We start from the raw sequence: 26948 nt of genomic DNA, 5'->3' as shown, positions 1-26948 counted from the left end.
TTCCAGGAAATGCTTTGGGAGAGTTCACTTAGATATCTTGCAACAGACGCTCAACTTCAATCATCTCAAAAACTGCCCAAGTTTTCCAAGGCAAATCCACATTGTATGCTCAGTCTCACCAAATTCATATACGCTGTCCATTTTTAATTCTTACGCAAGATTTATCTTACATGAAATTATCAAGTGTTTTAAAATAGTTATTAAGAGTTTGGAGCACTCATGTTAGAAAATTAAGTGTTACCAAGTGAGGCTCCTTTTTTTTTTTTTTTTTGAGGCCCCTTTTTAATTCAGGACGTTTTCCATTTTACTGGGAATCAATTCTGTCTGGTGTTTCTAATCCAGCATGTTAAAAAATCATCCTACAAGGCCTCTGATCTTGTTTAAACACTAAAATTTCACAGTACAGATCCAAATTTCCATAAAAGTGACTCTGCTAGTGAATCCATTTCATTGTCCCCTCCATCTGCAAAGAATAGATTTTTCTTTTCTACCTCAAGAACACCTAATCCTTACATTTTAAGAAACAGTACTTGAGTGCTTTTACTGCCAAAAGTCTCATTGTAATATAGCTGGAATATTCCCCTGTGAGTACTAGTTAGTGCTATTGCTTATTCACACATGCTTTTTTAATTTCAAGTATGATTAGTTATAGGCAAGTCACTGAATATTTAAATTTGGTACAGACAGGTTTTCAAACTACCTGTGAACAGAAGCCTGTAAATTAGAGGGAGTGTGGGAATATGAAATCTGAGCAGAGCTGTTTCAAATCTGGCTGTTGTACATTATGCTCCCTTCCTTACCTGTAACACCTGCTTTCTGCGGAACCAGAAGTCTGTGTCTCCTGTGGCTTACGTTTTAGACCGGGGTGAGCGTTGTAACAGCCTCACCATAATGTCTGGCATGTTCCAGACTCCCCTGTGGTTGAGAATATGCATAAGTTGAGATGGAGCAGGGAACAGCAGAATCTTCAAAGCCGAGAGAGAAGTCCAGAGACCACAGGGAGACCTCAATGCCCATTACAGGCTTAAAGAAAATAAAAATAAAACTCTAGAATAGTATTGACTGGCTAAAACCCAAAATGAACATAAGTATTAAATTTTTACTAAACTGTAAATCAAACCTTAACAAAAACCTAAGTCATCAGTTTAAAAGGAAACCAAACTGTTGTAATTCTAAACCCAGAGGCAGTAGTGCGGTGTGAGATAAAATGCGTGAGACCAAAAATTGGCAAGTTCTGGATTCTTTTTCCTATTCTGTTTCTTCTGAAATGTACCACCGAGCATATCACTTAACCCTCCTAGACCCTGGATTTCCATTTTTTCATCTGTAAAACAAAGAATCTGGACTAGAAAAGAACTAAACTTGCTTCCAGAAATAAACAGGCATTTCATTCCATTTGAACTCAAATCTGACTTGCACTTGAACAGTTCTAAAAAGAGAGAACACTTTGTGTCTTTTAGAAATGTGTTATAAGTTTCCGAAGTTAAACTCTAGTTCCTTATGAGGGTAATATGCGTTTTTCTTTCAAAACAATTCCAGATGATAGGAATGAGGACAAAGACCTGAAGAAGTGAAAATATATATATATATGAATCTACGTGTGGGTATATGTATCTCCAGTTCCAGAGTATATTCTCATTTTCTTCCAAAATCCTGCAAAGTTATAGAAAGTAGAGCATAAGGGCCAACATAGCGGCTCCTGGCTTGAGGTATGTCTCCTTCACCACTCCTCTGAGTAAACCAAGGAGCCAGAACATGTCAGCAGCAGGAGAAAGCTTCCTGCAACATCATACGAGAAAAGGCCCATATCAGAGTCTAAAACTAGGCTGCCAAGAATTGCACTTAAGTTGTCGGAACCACAAAGGACAAGGTATCTGCCGCTCCTCTCCTACTGTATTCCATGGTCTTATAATCAGGGACAAAACTACAGCCAGCCTGTACTCAGAGCTGTGGTCCTGCCCTGGCAGCCTGAAATCCTAGTCAGACAGGCCACATGATGCTAATGGAGAAGTCTAAAACATTTAGCAGCGTCAGAAATGAGAAACAGCTCAAGAAAACCCAATGAGGATCCAAGCACTGAGAATGACGTATTTCCTAATGACCAAATCCAAGTTTGGTCCACTGAGACATAGGCCGTCTCTTAGAGTGAAATACCTTAGACAACATTAATTAATATTGTGAGTGATGGTTGTTAAAAAGCAAGGCAGAAGAAATATTCAAAGTTTAACCTCAAGGAACATGTGTAAACCATAGCTTTGAGAGGAGGTGGCAAACATATAGGTGACTTCCCTGTTCTGTTTATATAGCAAACAGTCCTAAGCAATAACATTAGTCTTTTCTATAGTACCTGGCTCTCAGTTCCACAGTCTTTCTCAACAGCCAGGCCTTACTAATCAACCTGAATTGGCATGAGAAAGAAAACCTATTTACCCCTTTTCCTATAGGAGAAAAGAGCCCTGTGTGTGGAGAACTGTGAAGCCTTGTTAGTCCTTTGGGCTTCACCATTAACCAGTTAGACAAGTCACTTTGTAATTCAAGGCCTCTCCACCCTTAAGAATAAAATTTCGAGTAGGGGTGGACTATCTCTAAGTTTCCTTTGTGTGTTCAAGCCTCATATATTTATAGTCTTAAGCGATGGGGAGTATCTATGACGACTGAAAAAAGCATGACTATCCCGTAACTCAAAGAAATAAAGTTACTCATTGAAGTTATCAATTATCGTTAATATTTTTTCCTCCTGAAGAGCTGCAGATACTAATTATAAGATTCTTTGTCCAACAGTGGTTATTTAAGCCAGGAAATATATTCTAATCCAACTCCTTCACAGATGAGGAATGAGATTTTCAGAAAGGTTAACTGATTTGCATAATGTCATGCCAGTAAATCTGAATACCCAGATTATGATCATCAACACCAAGGTTATTAGCACAATTATTAGTTTTTGTGGAGTTTACAGAGTGGTTTCCAAACTGCAAACCCAAATCTATTGACAAGCCAGTACCTCTCCTCCATCATGGTCTCGTTTGTGGTGATTTCTTTGTACCTGAATACATTTAAGGTGCCTACATTCTTTCGATTCCTTCTGATTCCTTTTGATTCCTTATTCATTGAGCACATTGTACTCATCCATTCATACCTGAAATTTGCCAGTTTCCCAATTTAGCATCTCTGAAATATTTACTAGTGGGGAGTATACTTCTTTACCGCATCATAACTGTGCAAAGTAAGACCTTATCTAACACAAGCCCTGTGGAACCCAAAGGGCAACCATTTACTGCTACCTTTTTGTCTGTTGTCTTTTACCTGCATGTAGTTGCTGTTTATGCTTCCTTGAGCGGAAATTAATTAACTCCCTAAAAATCATCATGATACGGCATAAAATGATCTTAATACGTCACTGTGTCTGTTGTCTAAGCTTGAATCCAATTTTCAAGTGCTTTATGTTGATTTGATAAGCAAGAAGAGGCATTTCAGGTTGTACATGAAATAAATGAACATAAATTCACCAAGTGACCATATATATTCCTGTGGGAGCAAAAGGAGGCATGGTATTTAGCATAAATGAGTGTAAGTGGTGAGTTAGATAAGTAGTCAGGAGACCCGAATTCCATCCTCAACTTTCACACTAAAGGTACAAACTTGCACAACTTTCCTCACTTCCTTGAGCCCCAACTAAAAGTGAGGGAGTTCAACTCGCTTTTCTAAGATTAGATTCATATCTATCATTTTATGACTACCATGGGCAGCCCTGAATACCCCCTCCTCTGCATGTATGGCAGCTCTTCTGGGCAGTTATCTAATACTTCACGTGGCAGCGCACACCAGCCCCTGTGCTGTGCTTCGCCGGGATGGCCCACTGCCAGACCGGCAGGCACAGCCTCCGGCCCTATGACGAATCCCAAGCATCCCAGGGCAGCAGTCAGTAGCAGCCTGCTTCAACAAAACCTAAGAAAACAAAACTTCTCATCTTCACCTTCAGTCTTTACTACACGGGACAAATTTAAGACCTTAATGGCAACTTTTTCCTCCAGTGTAAAGTGCCAGGCCAGCTGGCTCTAAAATACTTCATAAAGCAGGCAAAAAGCCCCAATTCCATAGGCATGTATCACTGCACTAAGAAGGGACCTTGGAGAGTTTTAATATTAAAAACTGAGACCCACAGAATGGAGATGTTAGGACTAGAACCAAGCGTTCTTGATTCCAAACCGGTGTGCTCCCAAGGGGAATTTATCAAAGTACAGAGAGAATTCACAACTTCTTACTTCAGTGGATTTTAGTGGGTGTTTCTGTAACACATCATGCAATCTAGTGTTTTCTTAACATTCATGGTGAAAATTTTAGAAATCTCCACATCTTGATTGTTATAGTGAAGCAGTACAGTAATGAGACAAAGCATTTGTTCTCGAGCTAAAATCACGTCTCCTTCACTTATATTTGGCCAAGTTAACTTCTTTGCACTTCTTTTCGCCGTCTGAAAAATGGCATTAAAAATGCTTTCAAATTATTTTTGAAAGTTAAAGACAGATAGCTAATGTAGCATTAGTAGTGCTGTGCCTTCACACATTCCTTAATGGAGTCAAAAGACATATGTTGTCTGACGGTCACAACAAATCTTACAAATTAAAGTATCTCTTCAATGTGGCCTGATATCCCAGTTGGCCCTTGGGCTAACATCCTAAGATGCACTAGTGACCTTGAGGACATTTCCTGCAAAGGTCCTGGACTGATACTGTTCTTTGTTTCCAGGACTCTTAGAACCAAGCTGCATGGAAATATGACTGGGGATTTGAGAAGATATTTTGTTTTTTAAACACAAGTTTAAATAAACTTAAGTAATGGAAATAAAAGAAAGTTCTTATTTTTTTTTTTTAATCTCAAGATGGTACAGGAGAGGCTTCAAATGTACCACTTCCTGGTCATGTAGAAATAATTTCTGAGAACATTAATCTCAACACAGCAATTTAAACCAACACACGTGTGCATTCATTATAAAAACAAATATCAGCTGCAAGATGTATTATTCAATGTAGGATCAGACAACTAGTCCTTAATACCTTACCTGTCTAGTAGAAATCACTACAATGCAACTTATTTTTACTGTGTATAATGTCACTCTAATTTACCTGGAAAGGATTAAATTGTGTTCAGCATTTTCTTTTTAAGAAGCATGAACTCGTTAAATTTAAAAGTTTTTTAGTTAAAATGTTTATAACATAGAATCCTAAAATAGTTTTCTCCTGATAGTCTGCCTTCCTCTATATGTACAAGCAGTCATATGTGATGATCTGACTGGACCTGTTTAGAAAGAAAAGGCAACTCTGCCCAAGAAGCTACTTTGCATGAACCTGAGATGTGGTGGAAGAAGGAAAATCACTGGACTGACTGAAGCAGACGGAGTGATGATTAGGGATCAATGAAAATAGAACAGTAAACTGAGGGCCATGAATCCTGGCACAGCAAACAGGAGTAAATGAAAGTTTTCAGGAAAATAGTTATGTGGGATGCATATGCAGTCAACTAACCTTTGACCATGGTGGCCAAAACACAAAATGGGGAAAGGATAGTCTATTCAATAACTGGTGTTAGGAAAATTGATACCCACATGCGAAACAATACCATAGACAAAACTTAACTTGAAATGGATTAAGGACTTAAATGTAAGACCTGAAACCATAAAACTTCTAGAAGAAAACATAGGTGGTAAGCTATTTGACATAGGTCTTCGCCATATCTTTCTGGATTTGACACCAAAAGCACAAGCAATAAAAGCAAAAATAAACAAGTAGAACTACATCAAACTAAAAAGTTTCTGCACAGCAAAGGAAACAACCAACAAAAGGAAAAGGCAACCTATAGAATGTGAGAAAACATTTGCAAACTACCTATCAGATGAGGGATTAATATCCAAAGCATGCAAAGAACTCATATGCCTCAATAGCAAAATTTAAAAAAAAAATCCAATTAAACAGTGGGCAGAGGACCTGAATAGACAGTTCCCCAAAGAAGACATACAAATGACCAACGGATATATGAAAAGGTGCTCAACATCACTAATCATCAGGGAAATGCAAATCAAAACCACAATGAGATATGACCTCACTACCTATTATAATGTTTATTATGAAAAAAGACAAGAGATAACAAATCTTGATGAGGATATGAATAAAGGGAACCCTTGTACACTGTGGGTGAGAATGTGAATTGGTGCAGTCACTATGGAAAACAGTATGGCGGTTACTCAAAAAGTTAAACATAGAACTACCGAATGATCCGGCAATCCCACTTCTGGATACATATCCAAAGGAAGTGAAATCAGTATCCCAAAAAGATATCTGCATTCCCATGTTCGCTGCAGTATTATGACAATAGCCAAGATAAGGAAACCTGTGTCCATCAATGAACGAAGAAAGAATATGTGGTATATATATTCAATGGAATATTATTTAGCTATAAAAAAGAAGGAAATCCTGTCATTTGTGACAACATGAATGAACTTGGAGGGCATTATGTTAAATGGAAAAAGTCAGACTGAGAAAGACAAATGCTACATGGTATCACTTACATGTGCAATCTTAAAAAAAAAAGAAAAAAATTGAACTAATAGAAACAGAATAGAAGGGTCCATGCCAGGGTCTGGGAGATGAGGGAAACAGGAAAACGTTGGTCAAACGTACAAACTTTCACTTTTAAGAAGAATATGAGTAAGTTCTGAGGATCCAATGTACAACATGGTTACAGTAGTTAATAATACTGTCTTGTATACTTGAAATTTGCTGAAATAGACTTTAAGCATTCTCACCACCAAAAAAAAAAAAAAAAAAAAAAAAAAAAAACAAGGGTATGGGGGTAGAGGGGAACTATGTGAGGTGATGAAAATGTTAATTAACTTCATCAGGACAAGTATTTCCCAATGTCTAGGTGTATCAAATCAGTTTGTACACTTTAAATATATACAATTTTATTTGTCAATTATACCTCAAGAAAGCTGGGAAAACAAGAACTAAATAAATATTTAGTAAATGAAAAAAAGTTATGAGGTAGGTGTTTAGGGAATATTAATTAGGAAACACTGTACAGACAGGACTAGAGCAGACAGGTACTGCAAACAAGGAAGTAATCTCTCTCTTCTTCTATGGCAATAAACTAAGAGTACCCATGCCTGACAGCAATTCATCAGCAATGTCCCAAAATTCAGATTCCCAAGAGAAAGAACAAACGAATAGGAGAGAAGAGATGCTACGTATATCCTCAGCCCATAGCTTTATCTGTTTTCAGGCTACAAACCAGTTTCTTACAGTCCCCTGGGAATAGGAACATGAACCTGCAGGAGGATAATGGCTGCTTTAACGTCTCTCTCTAAGCTCATCAACGATGTGCTAATAGTTCATACATTTAAGCCAGACACTCGTAACTCATTTTCAGTGGTGCAATTGTCTAATAAATTGTTGGAAACTTTGAAAAATCTTCAGTGTTCCATAAAAATGAAGCCTTTTCACAATCATTGAAACCAGTAATGCAAAACAAATGTATTTCCTTGATAAATTTAGTTTTAAGTAAGCTTTAATTTATATGCTAAATTTTTTAATTTAGTTCAAGTTTTGGCAGAGACATGTTTATTTTAATTGTTGGCCTTCAAAACTCTAGCTTAGGAATAAGCATCTGCTTCTTTTCAATTTTCCGCATAAACTGGATAAATTTCTTCAAGTTGCAAATGAGGGGTGAACATACACTGTATTGCTTCTGGAAAGGTTACAAACTTGCAGCACTTTTTGTGAATCCTTTATGAGAGATCTTACAGCATTACCCTTAAATCTTAACTAGGGTTCTTATATGTACTTACATTTAAGCTGTTTTCAAAGAACATAATACATTAGCATCTAGACCTTGTGCCCAAATATCCCTCTTTGGAGCACTTGTCGAATACTCTAATAAATTTTGAACTCCTCTCATTGCTTTATAGAGATTCACAAAACACATGGATCCTTTCTCTAAGATGAAAAACCTCCCAGAGGAAAAGCACAAACACAACCTCAGCCCACCTATATTGGAGACCCTGTAACCAATCTGACAAACATACAGTGCGTATTTCTCCAGCTATAGCCTCTGGAAGAAATCAATAAAACTTCCAGAAAATTAAAGTTAGAGCTCTTGAAACACTGTAGGAGGTAACATTCATCCTTTGCAAATACCTTAAGAAAACTGACTTCTGAGAGAATCCAATCCCTATTATAAAATAGCCTTCCTTCACCAGTAATGGCAACACTGGTAAAGGCACTGCTAAGCATGGTTGCACTCATCTGAACCAAGCAGGCATAGAACCTAGGTAACAACGCCCACTGGCTATTAATATGATTGAAACTATCTGTGAATTGGGACTCAGTTGATATTAAGATGTAAAACCCCTGAAAATCTACAAGAGCATTTTCTTCTGGGGTGTTTTATTTCGTCGGTTTCTTTTTCAGTCTACCTTTTAAGGTATTACCCAATCGCCATGTTATGTATGGTGTCTAGCCATGGTACTGATGTTCATGATTCCATGAAATGGCATCTTTGCTTTACAAAGTATCAGGGTTATAACAGAGAGAGTGGTGAAGGACTAAGAAACATACTTTAATAGAGCCAGTTAACTTGCTGGACACCAACATCCAGTCAGGAGCCTCAAGTAACATCTCTGCCCAAAAGTTTCAATTGCTAAATAGCAAGGGAATAATACCAAGGCCCAATCACAGAGTAGCAAATACCAGGGGCCTGGGAAGATCCCAAGAGAATAGCTTCAATGGCAGTGATTCTCAAATGTTCAAGGTACACAAGAATCACCTGATGAATGTGTAAAAGCAGTTTCTGAGGCCGATCCTCTGAGATTTTAATTCAGCAGGTCAGGCGAGGTCCATGAATTTATAGTTCTAACACGGCTGGCGGAACCAGAGCTGCTGCTCTGAGGAACACACTTTGAGAACCACTGCCCCACCACTATTAAATCAGAGTCGGCAGTCTTCTAAAAGGCAAGGTGATTTGCATGTTCATTAAAGTTTGAGAATCACTGCTTTAGGAAATGAGGCAACAGGTTTGTTTGGTTTTTTCCTTCTTCCTGTGATATCAGGATAGGGAGATGGTGAAAAGAGATGTTTTCAAAAGAATGTAAGTGCTTAAATCACACTCTTTGTCATGAAACAAACCTATCTGGCCACCTTGCTCACCTTCCTCAATGAAGCATCACTCACTCCTTCCTTTATCCATCCTCACTGTACCTTACCTAGGGCTCACGAGGAGACAGAGGTCCCATATGAACTTCAGATCTGCATGTTATAGATTTCCCGGGAAAATCTAGAATTCATATAATTGTTTTTCTAGTCAATAAAAATTACACTGGCATTAAACAAAGAATCAAGTTTGAATTACACACGTTTAGAAAACTTTTCATGTAAATAACTTCACAAGAAATTCACAGAAAAATATTTTTTTAGACTGATTGGCAACAGGGCCACGACAAGAGCAAGAAATGTCAACAGAGTGGCCTCCTGTGGTCACCCATGTCTCAGAGATGGAGGAAGGAAAGATAGCCTCTTGACTGATTTGCACTGTATGTAATTTTACATTACATGTAATTACGTGGACTAAACCAAGTGTAACACAGAAGACTAAACATGCTATCATTCCATGTGATGAGCCTCTACAAAGAGGAAAAAACAGAAGAAAAAAACACTTTTTTTTCTACTTTAATTTTGTACCTATATGAGATGATGAATGGTCACTAAACTTACTGTGATAATCATTTCATGATGTATGTAAGTCAAAGCACTACGCTATATACCTTAAACTTTTACAGTGCTGTATGTCAATTATATCTCAGTAAAACCGGAAGGAAAAAAAAAAGTGGAAGATGTGAATATATCAAGCCTTGGCAATGGGAAAGGCCTAAGTCCACGTGACTAATCACACCTCCTTCTTGCTGATTCATGCTATTGTAGATTCAGCAGCTCCAGCAGCAAAACAGCTTATCTGTTAATAAGCTACAGAAAGAAGAGCCCCAAGTCCCATCACGCACTGCACAAATGTGATTTGAACTGGCAAACATCTCCCAATCCACCACAACAACCCCTTGCCTCGCTTACCTGAAACTTTCACACATACCGCATCTCCCCAATTATTTCCATAATCAGTGAGCCTATTGCTGATCTAAAACCTGACACATACATGAGTAGATTCCAGGTCTGTTAAGTACCAGGAGCAAAGGAGGACACAGAAAAACACCGCATTTAGTCTCATTTTCTCTGAGAAATGCAGTGCGCTGCAAGACAGCACTGGACTGAGAACACGGAACCAAGGTTCTAACACCAGTTTTTCTACCAGATACCTTGAAGCAAGTCACTTGGCCTCTTTCATCTCATTTCTTTCGAGATTAGACTACATTATCATTCAGATACTTCCATATCTAGGAGTCTGTGATTACGCTGAGTATCCATGCTATTAGAAAGCCAAAGAAACAGCTACTCAGAAGCACATGGAAAATAACCATCTTGGATGAGACTTAAGAGCTGCAGTGGCACTAGCTCCACACAAGGCATCCTCATCCCAGGTCAGAACTCGGTACTGCAGGCTGCCCAGAAACTGGGGCATATAATAAGGTTTATTCATATGAGCATCCTTCCTAACTTATTCAACCAGAAGTCTTTCATGAATACCACCCAGATGCTGAAATTAGGATCGCCATCCTTAGGTATCAGGGATTAAAGTATGATCCAAAGAGTTCAAGTTGCCTCCAAGATGTCTGCAACTGCATGGAAGTTGAAGGCCTCACTCACCTCATTCCCACCACATCCTGCAAATCCTTTTCTTAGAAGGAAATCAGAAACTCCCTTTCTTGAAGACAGATGGGTAATTCCTGTACAACCATCTATGAGACTGCCTGCATGGGATGGGGCCTCCTTGTTTGAAGACTACAGAGATTTTAAATTAAAAGAACCATCTATGTCAACTCTGCCTAGATGATGTGTTCAAAGGGAAGACTCAAAGCAGCAAACTAGAGGGAACTTTTCGTTTACTTACTTCTAAAAAGCCAAATAAACCCTCTAGGAATGGTTATCTGTCATTTCCTTTCTCAGCACCCACTGTTCCTTCTTCTGGCTGCAGTCACAATTTTTATTTGCAAACCATGACTACCGCCCTCAGTGGACCCATGTCTTCTGTCCCAGGGTTCCTTTTCCTCTAAGAATTTTATGATCTGCATGAATCACTTTGCATAGATAACTAAAATTGATCATTAAAATCTGAAATTAAAAAAAAAAAAAAAAGAGCATGCAACACCCTGTTCTTATTTTGCTTCAAGGATACTCCTACTGAGCTCATGGAGCTGAAAGCTGCAAAAACTTGAAGGATCCTCCTCTCAGGTTGAAAGACTAGGACATGAAGTACCCAAGTATGCCACACAGAGTTCAAGAAAAGGAATACAGCCAGATCTTCCATCTAAGTATCAGGAAGAAATCGGAGGTAGGGAAACGAATTGGGGTAGCTCAGCAGTAGCCTTTTTCTTAACGTCAGAACCCTGATTTTTATTCCGAAACAAGACTATAAAACAACATTTCCCAGACATTCTCGCATGGAGGTGTAATCATGTGACTGTGTCTGGGCCAATGACCTGCAAGAACAAGTGTTATGCTGGCTTCCAAAAGGCTCTGGCAAAAGTCCAACTTAATGAAATGAAAATGTCTGATTAGACCTTGACTTGTCCTGACCACTCTGGTCACAGGGAAAGCAGTCTTATTGACTCATCATGTCATTTCGCTCAACTATTAATGCAAGGAGTATCATGAGGAAGAAAGAACTGCTTGCAAATGTACAAAATAAGCAACAAATACCCCTGTCAACAGTATTAAATTATTTCTCAATCGCACACTACAGGTTCTATCACAGTAGTTACAATGATGGAGGCCACTGGGTCCTCACCAACAAAAAGACTGGTTCTTCCACTTTTAGGACAGTTATTTAGAGCAGAGGTCCCCAACCCCCCAGGAACCTGGCCGCACAGCAAGAGGTGAGTGGCGGGGAGCGAGCGAAGCTTCATCTGCCGCTTCCCATCACTCACATTACCACCTGAACCATACCCCCAACCCCCCGTCCGTGGAAAAATTGTCTTCCACGAAACTGGTCCCTGGTGCCAAAAAGGTTAGGGACCGCTGATCTAGAGGACTACAGGGCACTCAGCGTTTATCAGGAGTCTGTGCTTTCATAGAATCTACTCTTCAGTAAGTCTACAAATCTTTTATCCTTGGCCCTAAAAGCCAAAATCAGGGTTGTACTTTATTATCATCAAGGTGTTTAGGAATTTCTGGTGAAAATAAAAGTTTACACTCATATTAAAAGTGAATAAATGTTTCTGAATCTACCTTTCATCTTTGGTTAATATGTTTCTTACTAAACAAGCCAAATTCATAAAGGAAAAGACAGGTTACCTCATAACACTTTCTTTTCAACTAAAGCAGTAAAGACCCACACTAACACTGCATTTTTTTACTTCCAAATTCTATACATCAGGCTTCTCACAGAAACTTTCACTTCAGCCAGTGGAATACCTTGCAGGAGGCAGGCACTCAAGAAATATTTGTTAAGGTGACTTGAACATAGTAACACATTAGGTGAACATTATAGGAAGTTAGCCTAAGGGCTCTTCACTGAGAAGAAAACAGCTTTTTACCATGTTCTTTATTGCCAAGTGAAAGGATATACATATATAGCCTTGTTCGCTCAAAATGTACCCTCTCCACATCACTGACATCCTGTAAATGGCCATAAATCACAACTGGTCCTTGTCATGAGAAAAACTGTGTGTCAACTTGAGTGTGTCTGCCTTAAAAGACAGGTGCAAGGGTAAAATCAAACATATTTAAGTGCTTGGGAAAGAAACACTGCTCTACAGAAGCAAGGGACTATTAGGGGCAGGAATTGTAAACATATACACCTTTTATAGCAATAGACTCCAGACAGGAAATCAGGATGAGACTGGTCTATCCTGGCATTCATTTCATAGAGTTTAGTTTTGTCTGATGAATATTTAAACCCAAAGCACTGCAGTGGTAGTGCCAATATATGTCATATTTTCAGTTGCATCTCCTTTCTGGACTAGGAGCGCCCCTAACTACTCATAAGCCTTAAAATCCTAATTATCGGGTAGACCAGCGGCAGACTGGAGTGACACGAAATTAAGGTTGACTTTTAAGAAAATAGGCACATGTCTTGTACTGCTCTATTAGATACACTTTGGCATTTTGCAGAGCCCAAATGAATTACAGAAGAGACGCAGGTACTGTTAATACATCACATGCCTTCTAAAAATTCTGGAAGACGTGGGGAGTCCCACATCATTTCTTTGGGACTAGAGACGTTGCCAAGGACTAAAACTGATGATGCATAGAAGGAGAACCCTCCAAAACTAACTCCTCTGCTTTGCTGACCCAAAGGAAGCCAAAGGAAAGAGACTCTCTCACTCCAAGTAACTCCCTAAACTAACAATGTTTAGAAAAAACAAGTATTTTCAAGGTGGTTCAGAGTTGGAGGATAGCAGGCAGAGAGTAGAAACTGACTTGGATTTGATTATGGGGTCACGAGAAAGGATCAGAAATGTTCATTTTTAGTTGTTATTACTGAAGTTTTTATAAAATCCCAAGACATTCACTAGAACTTTACTAATTAAGACACGTAACCCACACACAACTAGACTACAAGTACTTATAATACATGTTTTTGGTTTTTGTTTTTTGAGAAAGAAATCTCAACTACCAAAGGTTCACCAGCTGCAGGACTTCAAAGGCAGTAATAGGAGCAATGGTCTCCAATGACTCAATTTGGAAAGAAAAATCTCTCACACAACCCACCCATTAGACAAGATGACATATACATCTACTTCAGGACACCTTACGTTTTGGATGAATAGCCTTGAATTTACTTCACAGCCAATAGCTTGCCAGAGAAAACTTCGAGTTGGATCCTATTACTTAATACACTAAATCCACAGCTCAAAGTCCATCTCACTGGATAACTGAATGTAACTAGCGATGGGAATTAAAACTGAGGATGCCAGCAGCCCTGGTTTCACTGTTATTATTTGTACTGTGTGAAATGATTTTCATATTGGCAAGTATGGGATCTCTGAAACTGTGCACTCTTCCTATCTACCATGGTACATACAATTATTTGCCCATGCACGCTCTGAGGGGCAATGTGGTACAATGAAAGGAGCCCTGAGCTTGAGTCAAAACCAGTCCTAGTGCCAGCTCTGCCACTATCTGGCTGAAGACCTTGGACCACACTTTAGGTCCAAGTTTACTCATTAATTTATTTAATAACCATGATTTGATCACAGACCTAAAAGAACACAACATTGCTCAGCTGTAAAAGGGGGGAAACTAGACCTAGTTTATAGAACTGGTGTGAGATTTAAATGAGATAATGGGTGTACTTTGCATCCAAGACACACTGGTGCTAGTCTTCTTCTACCGCAACTATCAGGCACTGTGTTCAGTCTAAAACACCACTGCAGGGAGCACACTGGAAGCCCTCATCACGTTTGTCATCACTGGGTAAAGCCTCTTGCCTCTTAGTCAGTAAAATCCATGAAGGCCAGGATTTTCTTCTTTCTAATACACAGACACATCCTCTGAACCTGCATGTGCCTCAGCACCTAGTAAGCACTTAATAAATAATTGTTGAATGAATAAATTCTCTTTTATTCCTTAAAATAACTCTGGATCAACTAATATTTTTACCATTTTACAGTGAGGAGGCTGAATAATGAGAGAAACTGTCTATCAAATCAGGTGATAAGTCCCTTCCAATTCCACAATGCTATCTATAGTTTTTATATTTTCCAATAGTTCATCATTATATCATTCTTCCTAAATAATTGCTACTTACTCACATTTATTGGTTATTGCTTAAATAATAGCAAGAGTCTCAAACTATAAAATCTACTCCTATCTTTAAGGAAAATAAAATATTTGAACTATAAAAAAAATCATTTGTTTCTAAGAAAACTCTATTCTCACATCTACACACAAACTATCTAATGAGGTTATTCTTAAGAAACTCTTCCAAGTAATTTTCCCAACCTGAACTTCCATATCCTTTTCCCCAAATAAGAAGCGAAATAAACAATCAGTCAAGAGTGATATTAAAAACATGGGGGCAATCCTGTCCCTAAAACATTTCTTCACCAAAATTTGGATTCTTTCACTTTAAGAGCAGCAAGATCATCTTTTTTACTATCTTTCAGAAGATAACTGTAGCTTCCCTAGTCTGGGGCCCTAAATGAAAAAGACCTGGGTTAGATGCAGCCAATGTCACAGGGTCTCGTGGCTCTGAATCAGTATTTTCACACACTCCCAATCATAAATGCCCCAGAGACCTCCTATCCCCAAAACGGACACTGCTGTATCTCAAGTTCAGGTTTACAGAATGATGGCCTCCTCCAAGGCCTTCCTTAGAAAACGTATTCCCAAATTTGCCATCTCACCTCACGCTTCCTTCTCCAAAAGCAGCCTACTCTTTACCACTTATAAGTCTTCTCCTCTAGAGGGCTGAATGTATATTGGGGCACTCAGCAGATATTACACTCTACTCCATCAAAAGGATCTCATACATTTGTTTTAATTTAGTAATTAACATTCCTCTAGACTCGCAGAAGTGCTGAGGGCAAAGTCATAACGCTTTTAGTGGCAAAATCAAAATGTAAGCCCAGGTCAGACTTCACATCTAATGCTGTTGCTGGCAGACCCAGTGATTTTGAGACCGAGCAAGATGATTTTATCATTAAGGCATCACCACTGCTGTGCAGGGAATTTCTCTTTCATTACACCTCAGCTCCCTCCCACCTCAAAACGCTGCGTAGAGTTCTAACGTACTCTGAAACCACAGCAACTTATGACAGAGCAGCCATCATGATGACCTGTAAGTCATCAAGATACATATCAACCACTGGCTATGTTATTAATACTTGAAGTATCAAATTTGCTAAGGAAGCAAAAAGGAGCTTCGTTCTTCCTCAAGGGGAATCAGAAACCAGTATGTTCAAGAGAGGATTTCCATAGGAAAACCGCCCCTGCCTCAGACAGCACCTACCATCAACATGTTTACGGGCAAACACAGTATCAGAAAAACATGCTGTGAGTCTTAGAAACAGCATATGCCTCATTTCATAGGGGCTGCTATGGTGCTACGCATTGTTTTTTGGTTTTTGGGGTTTTTTTTACTGCATTTCAGAGAAATAACCGTAAAATGAAGGTCTATAACCAGCATATAACACAATAAACAACAGCATCAACTTCTGCACCCTTTTTGTGAATGGTTTCCCTATGCTTTAATTGAAAATGTAAGTTTTAATATGCTTTGTGTTTTCTCTCAAAATAGTTTGGGACCAATTCTATTCTAAGACTTCTGTATTTACCATCTCCATCCAAGGTCCAAAGATTACAGAATTTACAAATGAAGGACACCCCCTACACACACACACACACACACAAGTCAGTAACAGAGGAGCTATGACAACAAAATTCCTGAATGACAGAAAGAAACACAGAGGACAGTGGCTTGAAACAGCAATGGTGGTCACCACAAGCTTTGTCCTAGAGTTCAGCTCAGGTCTTTCTGAAAGCCTGGACCAAAAATTCACAAAAACAAGAAGCAGTAACACAGTTCACATAACTTTCCTGAGCTTAAATATATAATAGATCTGGGTAACTGTCCAACCTAGGTTGTATCTTCAGGGAATCTCAAACTCTCATAAAAAACCAAGGTTTCTGGCTCAAGAAAAGGCTTAAAGTTAGAGATGAGCATTGTTAAATCACTGGTTCCTATTCACATTTCAACCCTTGAAATAACGTTTCACTACTTGTCTCAGTCACCAGCGACTCTAGTCTGTCTTGAGAAAGCTCACACGCCTCCCTGGACTCAGCCATCTCCTTCTCACCGACAGGTCAGGTCCAATACAACCAAAGCTTAATTCACTTTAAAAGATATGTGAACTATTATTCAAGGACAGTAGCTGTCTGTTCACAGAAGCTTCATCCACATCAAGGCAGCTGAGTTTGTGAGCTTGATTTTTGTATTCTTCTTTCATTCTGTCAAAATTCAAGCTTACAGATATTTCTACTTTCAGTCTATTCTTTAATAAATGTCCCGCTCAGTGTAAGACAGGACTCAGAGTTTCAATGACATAACTGTATATTTTCCCAAGAAAATTGTTTATGTACCTTTCCATAAATGTTTTAACTTCTTCACCTAGAATATAAAATCCTTGAAGAAAATGTCTGTCTTCTATAGTTTAGCAAGATACATGCTCAACACAATTTCCAAATCACCTTTAGTACCAATTTTAACCATGAAGAACACTGAAAATTCTACTGTAAATTATCAAATATATGGAAGCAAATATATAAATGAAATTCTTCTGTCATTTAGTACAAAGAAGAGAGATACAAATATAGGATAATTTCTCAAATGAGTTTCAACTACTTAATGTGCTACTTTAAAGCATATTCACAAACAACAGAAATAATCAATCTGAAGAACTGGATTCATCTCTATACACAAGGGACATTTTTATACAGTTTCTCGAAGAATTAGCCACACAAGCACAATAGGTACCATAAAGATTAAAAGAAAGTAACTGCATTAAAAATACTTCAGTTTATTAAAAGGAACGGTTCCTATTTTATATGTATACACATCGATTTTTATAGAAAAGAACACATCTATTTTTATTCTAATTTCCATGACTCACTCCCCACCCATTCACCGATGAGATAGATAACAGTTGATCCTATTTTTCACCTTTTAATTTATTCTACCTGGAGAAATAAAATTCATCACTGTCCCATGTTATTTTCCCTCCCCTTTGGACATTTATCCACTAAATAAACATCTACTACCCACTGCTGTTAAGCAGTGTGCTGGGTCCTGGGGCTCCATCCCAGTCTCCTCCGCTGGTTTCCCCTATTTGCCCCAATTTCTAAGCGCTGAAGTGTCCCAGGACTCAGCCCTGTCTCATCCTCAAGTCAGTCTACACATGCTCACTCGGTGGTCTCAGCTAGTCTCCTGGTCTAATTAGCATCTATCCTATGCTGACCACCCCCATATTTATATATACTGCAGACCTCTTTCCTGAGCTCCAGTTTCACATATGGACTCACCAACTCATCCTCTGCCAATAGATGTTTTACTGATCTCGAACGTTTAACAGGCCCAACTAACTCCAGATCTTCTCCACCAAACCTCCTTTCAAAGGATGAAGTTGATGACAACTTCGTCCTTCTAGTTAGTTAGGCTGAAATCCTTGAAATCATCCTGACACCTCTTTCTGTCATACCCCACATCCAAGCTATCAACAAACCTCTCTTGGAAGGCTGGCCAAGGAGACACTTTGACGTAAGCTTCTGCCCAATCCTGACGCCTCTGCCTCCCTCCCACTATGTTGTTCCCAAGGGCACATGCTTACAAGTATTCTACACACTAAACCCTGTCTGAGTCTACTTCCCAAATGATCCAAATGCTTCAAGTCTTCACTACAAACATCCATTACAATATTGTGCATACAACAGCTTATCCCTACTAGAAATAAAACAAAGGATGATTTTAGCTGATCTATGTGTAGAATCATATAGTTATAGATTCAGAGATTAAGGATATTTCTTGTCTTCTTTACAAGGACACTGAATGCCTCATGCTGCCTTACTACTCTTTTTGTTTATCTTTCATGCAGCAATGAAAGGCTTTAAATAAATCTTATCCATTCAAGTCCAACTGGTATTTTTTCTTTCTCTTCCCTGAGGAGCATCTTTTTTCTATACTACCACTTCTCTATTACTTCAGTTATTCACTGCATTTAGTTGTTTATCTTACTTTTTTCAGAAATATTCCTTCATAACAAAGAGGTGCTAAAAACCTCATTTCACAAGTAGGTATGAAAAAGAAATATCTTGAACACCTTTCCTAAAAAGAAATCTAAAGGTAGGTAATTTAGTACATAAGCCTTTAGGAAAGCATTAGAAGAAAGTAAGACAAAGTCAAATATTAACAATTTACTGAACATAAATTCTCATTACACAAAATAGTATCTCTCCTTATAACTTCAAAATATTAATAGGGCAACACAGCAAAATATCAAGTGTCAGATGCAGCTAGACTACAAAATGTTATGTTTTTATTTTAGAAGTATGATTGTTATTATTGCTGAAACGAGAATTTTAGAAAAAAAACTACCATCAGTTTCTTAACATGTAATTTATTTGTAAAAGTCAACCAAAACAATCTGAATTCACTCATCAGCTCAGGAAGCAGATTCCATGACATTTTTTTCCCCTAAATGCTAAATGACACAGGCAGCGATAAAATATGCAGAGAAAGAACCATGTCACAGAAGATGTGACAATTTGGATAAATGATGATAAATTGTGATGTAGAACAGCCGTTTGTAAGCTGCTGTTTTCAAAAACATGTATTTTAATGATGATTTTTGCCAAATATCATTTTAGAGAGATATTCTGTAATAAAACCATTGACAAACAAAATTGGTACCTTATTATAAATTAGAACAGAAATGTATTTAAGTTTTCAGCAAACTTGTACTTTGCTTTAAATGAGAATGCATTTTAGATCCAGTCAGTTCCTTACAATGTTAAACACAGTCATCATCTGACCCAGAAATCCCACTCCGAGGTATAAAACAGAAATTAAAACATACTTTCACACAAACCCTTGTACATGAATGTTCATACATGCAACATTATTCATAAAAGACAAGAAGTGCAAACAACCCAAATGTCCATCAAGTGACATATAATATCAATAGAACAGAATATTATTCAGCAATAAGAAGGAATAAAGTACTGATACATGCTACAATACGGATGAACCTTGAAAATATTATATTAAGGAAGCCAGTCACAAGAGGCTACATATCACTATGTTTATATGAAATATAAATTCTATTTATATGAAATGCCCAGAATAGGCAAATCCATAGAAATAAGATGTAGATAAGTGGTTGCCTAGGGTTGAGAGTGTAGAGGGAATGGAGAATAATTGCTAATGGATATAGGGTTGCTTTCTGGGGTAATGAAATGTTCTAGAATTGTGCACGGTGATGGCTGCACAACTCTCTGGCTATACACAACCTCTGAATTGTACACTTTAAGTGGGTGAACTGTATGTGAACTACATCTCCAAAAAGCTGTTTAAAATGCCAGTTAAAAAGGCCAGTCATGGGCTTTCCTGGTGGCGCAGTGGTATAGAATCCACTTGCCAGTGCAGGGGACACGGGTTCGAGCCCTGGACCAGGAAGATCTCACATGCTGCGGAGCAACTAAGCCCACGAGCCACAACTACTGAGCCCAAGTGCCGCAACTACTGAAGCCCGCGCGCCTAGAGCCCACGCACCGCAATGAATAGTCCCCGCTCGCCGCAACTAGAGAAAGCCCACACACAGCAACAAAGACCCAACGCAGCCAAAGATAAATAAATAAATAAATTTACTTTTTAACAAAAGGGCCGGTCATGTTGTAGCTGTTTATAACTTGTATAGACTTTTCAAAGTCTAAATCCCTAATTATCAAAATATGTTTCTTACTGTCCACAAACCTCATTTCATTTCCTTACATAAAACCATCTGCCTATTCCACTATAAATACTACACGTAGTGAAAGAAAGTGCTTCTAAAATTAAATTATGTTTTCAAAACAGATTTCTCCTTAATATATTTAATTTTAATGATTCGCATGTGAATTATCCACACTTTCCATTAACTATGGTTAAATTTTCAATCTCAGATAAGTATCCCCCAATACAAAAGCACAGTAACAGGCCATTCCTCTCCCAACACAAGCTGTGTGGACTAAATTTTTAACGTATTAGCTTGAATTTTAAAAAGCAAAATTAAGGAGGCAGATCTGTAAGAAAAGCAAGCATATGAAGTCTCAGAATTTTAGAATGGAAAATATTTTCAAGATTGATCCTCTTCAGGACTACCGAAACTTTAATATCTAAGAACTAACCCCAGGAATTTTGTGATAGTCTCATATCACCTTACTTTTTAAATTTTTATTGGAGTATAGTTGATTTACAGTGCTGTGTTACTTTCTGCTATACATACCTTACTATTTTGCCTTATTATTTATATTTACATTAAGTTGATTCCTTTCCTTTCTTTTCTTTTTAACTTAGCAATGTATGACACAACATCAGTGAACTTACGGGTTTGGTAAGCTATCTGTCCTAGTCTAACAAACATTACAATAAATAAAAGTTTAAATGGTGATGTGTCTATCACTTAAAAACATCTTGCACATGATCAGTACTACATCTACCACACTATGGGAAACACTGATCTAGTTTTATCTTCTAATTTTATGGGTGAGAAAGTTGAACTTCCTGGTGACTCTCAAAAGTCTGTGCACATCAGAACCTCCTGGAGGGTTTGTGTTAAAATAGAGAGTGCTGGGCTCTTCCCCAAGAGCGTAGGTCTGGGGTAAGGTCTGAGAATTTACGTTTCTAACAAATATCTAAGTGGTACTAATGCTGCTGGCCCAGGGACCGCCCTTCAAAAACCACTGACCAAAACCTACTAACCCCAAATTAGTCAGACCAGAATTTAAACTAGAACCCAATCTTCTCTTAGATGCTCTTATAATTATATGCTCTATCAAACATGTTTAATGTTGCTGAATTTTATTCACCTTTCACTTAATTTTACTCTTTTCAATAAAGGTGATTATTAAATGCTAAAGATCAGGTTTATACATTTTTAAGACTTCAGAGTTGTTATAAAATAGTGATTAATAAAAATTTAAGGAAAAGAACATTACAATCACCTTTGAGGACCCTGAATCCCTTTTCTTGTTCACATACCCTCCATTAGTCCTTTGAGATAAACATTATCTTCAAGTTTGTGTCTTATCATTCACTTGCTTTTCTTGTTAATTTTCTCATAGCCATATCTCTAAATAATATATTGTTTAGGTTGTACGTTCTGAGCTTTATACTATATCTTTTTATGCTATTTGCTTTTTTATTCAATATGATGTTTTTGAGATGTAGCCCTCGGTTTTTATCAGTAATTCATTGCTTTCATGGCGGGACACTATTTCATCTACAAGAAAACAGCACTAAAATTGTTGACGTTTGTTTTCATTTTGAAAAAATCAGAGGTAAAAAAGAAGTTGCAAAAATAGTACAGAGAAGTCCTATGTATGCTTCATCCAGTTTCCTCCAATGGTTACATCTTACCTAACTATATTACAGTATCAAAACCAGCAAACTGGTTTTGGGATAATGCTTGTGTATAGTTTCATGCCATTTTATTATATATGCAACTCTCAATTTTTAAGTTCTTTTTTTTTTTTCTCGCGGGCCGCCCAGGCCGCGAGACCAAGGGCAGCGGGGGCCGGGCCGGCGCGCCGCCCCCGCCCCGCCTCAGGCCGCCCGCGCTTGGGCCGCCGCCCGGCGACGCGAGGCCAGTCCCACCCCGCCCCCACCCCCACCCCCACCGCCGGCCCGGGGGTCGCTCACCTTCCGCGTTGCCCCAGACCACCATGCCCGGGCACAGCCGCCTCCTCCGGCCTCGCCGGCCCCGCCGCCGCCACACGGTGCCCTCGCCTGGGACGGGGAGAAGGGCCGGGAAAGGAGTCGCACCGCCGCGCCGCGGTCCACGCTCGCCCCACGCTCGCAGCGGCCACCCTGAGCGCGCCCAATGGCTGCTCTGTCCCTCCCCCTCCGACGGGCGCGCGCGCCGCGGCTCCGCCCCGCCCCACCCCCTGCGGCGGCCGGCGCGCTCCCAGGCTCCTCCCCGCCCTTCCCCACCCGCGGCGGTTCCGGCCCCGGCTCGCACTCCGCCCCGCGCTGCGCGAGTGCCCGCCTCGCGCCTGGCCTCGGGCGACCCTGAACCACCGGCGCGGCGCCCCTCCCAGGCCCGCCCGCGGAGGTCAGCCCCTCCGCTGCACGTGACCGTCTCGCTCGCGGGGGCGGAGAGGAGCGCGGCGCCGGCCCACCTTCCGCATCCCGAGACCCGCGCGCCTCCCGCTGGGGTTGATGCGCTGTTCTCCTCTCTGCGAGTCCCCGCCCCGCGCTGCACTCCCCAGTCCGGGAGGACACTAGTTCAGGGACTGACCATGCTTAATCAAGATCATTCTATTGATATTAATGAATATCTGAGTTACTTCCTTTATTCCCCCCCTCCCCCCGCCAATTAAAGACAATGCTCCTACCTATTAGAAAAATGAAAATCCAAACACTGACAGCCCCAAATACTTGCAAGAATGTGAAGTAATAGGAACGCTCATTCATTGCTGGTGGGAATGCAAAATAGTACAGCCATTCTGGAAGAGAGTTTGGCAGTGTCTTACAAAACTAAACATACTCTTACTATACGATCCAGCAATCGGACTCCTTGGTATTTACACAAAGGAGTTGAAAAATTATGTCCACATCAAAAACCTGGACACAGATGTTTCATAGCAGCTTTATTCATAATTGCCAAAACTTGGAAGCCACCAAGATGCCCTTCGGTAGATGAATGGGTAAACAAACTGGTGCATCCAGATAATGGAATATTATTCAGCACTAAAAAGAAATAAGCCATCAACCCATGAAAAGATAGGCAAGAACTTTAAATGCTTATTACTAAGTGAAAGAAGCCAATCTGAAAGGCTACATACTCTTTGATTCCAACTAAGTGATACCATAATGGTGGATAATGTCATTAGTCAAAACCCATAGAACATACAACACCAAGCGTGAATCCTAATGTAAACTATGGACTTTGGGTGCTAATGAAGTGTAAATGTAGATTCATCAATTGTAACAAATATACTTCTCTGCTGAGTAGTTGATAATGGTGGAGGCTATACATATGTGGGAACAGGGGGTACATGGGAAATCCCTGTACCTTTCACTCAATGTTGTTGTGAACATAAAACTGCTCTAAAAAAATAAAGTCTACAAACTTTAAGCTGTACGATGAATAAGTTCTGAGGTTCTAATGTATAGCATGGTGACTAGTTGATAACACTGCAATGTATAACTATAATTTGCTAAGAGAACTTAAAGGTTGACCCCCAAAACATATACATATATATTTATATATTCCTCTTTACCATAAATGTAACGGCTGTGCTCCTGGCTTCTCTAATCTCTTCCAATCATCTATTTTTATTTCTGCTCAGTACCATGCTGTCTTAATTGGTAGAGTTTTATAATAGCGAGTCTTAATATCTAGTAGGTCAAAAATCCCCAATTCACTCTTCCATTTGCTGTTAAGAATCAGCTCGCATGTTCTATGTGGGGGAGGGAGGTGAAGGAAATTCATTTTAGTGTCATAACATCTCTAAAACAATTTGGGGAGAATCACATCTTCTGTAGATTGAAATTTTCTATTGAAATAAGATTTATTTCTCCATTCCTTTAGTTTTTCTTAAGTGTCTTTGTTCTATAATTTTCTCCATATAGTTGTTGCCTATTCTTGCTAGAGTTATTCCTAGGTACTTTATAACTGTGATAATATTATAAATGGTATCTCATTGCCTTTTCTAAATAGTTGTAGCAGAGTACAGAAGTGCAATTGATTTTGTATATTGATTTTGTTTGCAGTATACTTGCTAACCACTTTTATTCATTCGAATACTTCATCTGTAGATTCTTTTGGTTTTTCTACAGGGACAAGATATCCTCAATGACTAGTGATAGCAGTTTCTTCTTCTCCAATGCTAAGAATTCTTCTTTTTCTTCCTGTGTAAGACTTCCTATATAATGCTGCAAAGAAGGATTATCTTATCTTGTTGGTGAAAGGTGTCTTATCTTGTTTCCAATATTGAAAAAGAATGTTTTCAATGTTTCACCATTAAATATCACATCTGCTGAATATTTATACCTTCTAATGATAGTCTGTTCATTTTGTATCATGAATAGATACTGAATGTTATGGAATGCATTTTCTACATCTCCTGAGATTAAATTTTTTTTAAATCAAGAATTCAGTGGGGGACAGATGGATTGAGAGTTTGGGGTTAGCAGACGCAAACTATTACATATAGGATGGATAAACAACAAGGTCCTACTCTACAGCACAGGGAACTAAATTCAATATCCTGTGATAAACCATAATGGAAAAGTATGAGAAAGAATGCATATATATGTAACTGAGTCTCTTTGCTGTACAGCAGAAATTAACATTGTAAATCAACTGTACTTCAATAAAAAACTTACTCTGCATCCATAATGTGTCACACTGTTCTAGACAGTAGAGGTAAAGCAGTGACCAAACAGATGAAAACACTTGCCCTCAGGGAGTTCACCTTGTATTAAAGGAGAACAAACACAATGAATAAATAAAATGCATAGTTTGTTACATATTGATCAACACAAAAGACAAAAATGAAGTAGAGAGGGGAACAGGTAGTGTCGGGAAGGAGGTCTGCAACTTCAAATGCAGTGGTAGGAATGGGTGTCATTGACAAAATGACATCTGGCAAGAGCCTGCAAGCAGAAACAAGAGCATAGGTTGTATGCAGTAAGCACTGCAAGGCAATATGAAGTTCTGTTACAAATTCTGTGAAGGAAAAGTGAATTTCTGAGTAGGTTCACTGGAAAAGATAAATGTTAACATACTATTTTAGTTGCTAATTCCCTATCACAAGCAATGAAGCTTAAAAATCTTACATCAACTATTAAGTAAATTAAAAAAACAGCTGAAACCATTATAACCACCAGTAGTACCAAAGTAGCATTCTTATTAAAAGTATGAAAATAACCATTTCAATATAGAATACAGAAAGATAACAAAAATTATTCTGTTGTTCAAAGTAAATTATTATAAAATTTCAACTTGGGTCACAGAAGCCTATCAAAAAAATAAGTATGGGAAAAGCATAAATGGAAAAAAGAAATATTCACAAGTACAAGACCTAAAACTCATTGTAAGTACTCCCCATAAGTTATCTGACCCAATCCAGGGCTAACACTCTAAAGAAACATGAAAACAAAAAGACAATCACTCAGAGACCAGATGACAGAAAGAGGAAAGGAATCGTTTCAAAGATGTGTTACAGAAAGTTCAAGTACAAAATTTTCAAATTAATATTGAGAATGCAAAAGGAAAAAAGACCCAGCAAGTCTAACTAGCAATGAAATAAATAAGCAAAGACAAAAAGAGAAGGACATCGAAACACACAAAGACTGACCAAAAGAGAATAAGGAAACTCCTAAACCAAAAGGTCACAGAGGTGTCCTATCCAACATTAGCTCATGGGATGATGATAGGTGTTTATGCGGGGGGGGGGGGTGAATAGGTCAAAGTTAATCTATTAGATTCTTTATGCAGTACATCTCAGAATCTTTCAAAATGCCACTGTGAATTATGAATCACTAACCTACTTTGGGGGTAGGGTATGGGGGGCACAGAGTAAGTACGCATAAGAATGTAGTCTTTCCCATGCCAGCTCACCACGGAACCCTTTATTTTGGCCAAAAACAAAAGTCTGTGAGAAAAATGTTGTCCTAAAGGATGGTAAGACAGATGAAATTCATAAATCGCTTTGTAGAGTTAAAGGAATGCTAAAAAAAAAAAAAAAAATTTAAGGACTTTCTGGTTGTTGTTTTTTTCTTTTATTATTGGTAGAAAGCCAGCCAAGAATCAGTTGGACTTACAAACATGAGTACATGGATGAATAAAAGATAGAAAAGAGAATAAATCAAAATTCTGATATATTTTACTGAAGAGGATATTTGGATACAAATGTTGTTATGAAGCAGTCCAACTACGCTAAAGTAAAGAAAGAAAAATGCAAGGGTTGTACTCGTCCTAACTGACAAAAGTGAAATAAATCACCAGGATGGAATGGTATCCAACCAGAGTTCTGGATGCTCTTGAGGACGACTATGAATTTGTAGGCAAAGTTAGATAGAATCATCCG

The 26948-nt window shown here is 38.7% G+C and overlaps 1 protein-coding gene and 1 long non-coding RNA gene across 13 annotated transcripts in view; one reads left to right on the top strand and one right to left on the bottom strand.

Moving 5' to 3' along the window:
• Positions 1-26948, top strand: part of LOC309658226 — a 477715-nt gene that overhangs the window by 365730 nt on the left and 85037 nt on the right. The window contains exon 3 of one of the 12 annotated variants that reach the window (XR_014262101.1): positions 7312-7325. The exons of the other annotated variants lie outside the window; for them this stretch is intronic. This is a non-coding gene — a long non-coding RNA (uncharacterized lncRNA). Of the gene's footprint in view, positions 1-7311; positions 7326-26948 lie in introns of those variants that run through there. 12 annotated transcript variants of the gene reach the window in all.
• Positions 223-26945, bottom strand: LOC309656986 (uncharacterized protein; the record flags this gene model as incomplete). The annotated part of the gene is made up of 3 exons (XM_082453980.1): positions 223-1023; positions 22552-23153; positions 26885-26945. The coding sequence occupies 3 exons, from the start codon at positions 26943-26945 to the stop codon at positions 856-858; spliced, it is 831 nt and encodes a 276-aa protein (XP_082310106.1). The 3' UTR covers positions 223-855.

Source organism: Balaenoptera physalus, assembly GCF_965194825.1.
Source record: "Balaenoptera physalus genome assembly, chromosome: 3".
NCBI classification, from domain to species: domain Eukaryota; kingdom Metazoa; phylum Chordata; class Mammalia; order Artiodactyla; family Balaenopteridae; genus Balaenoptera; species Balaenoptera physalus.
The sequence above is the reverse complement of the archived record's forward strand: the minus strand, read 5'-3'. Positions and strand labels throughout refer to the sequence as shown.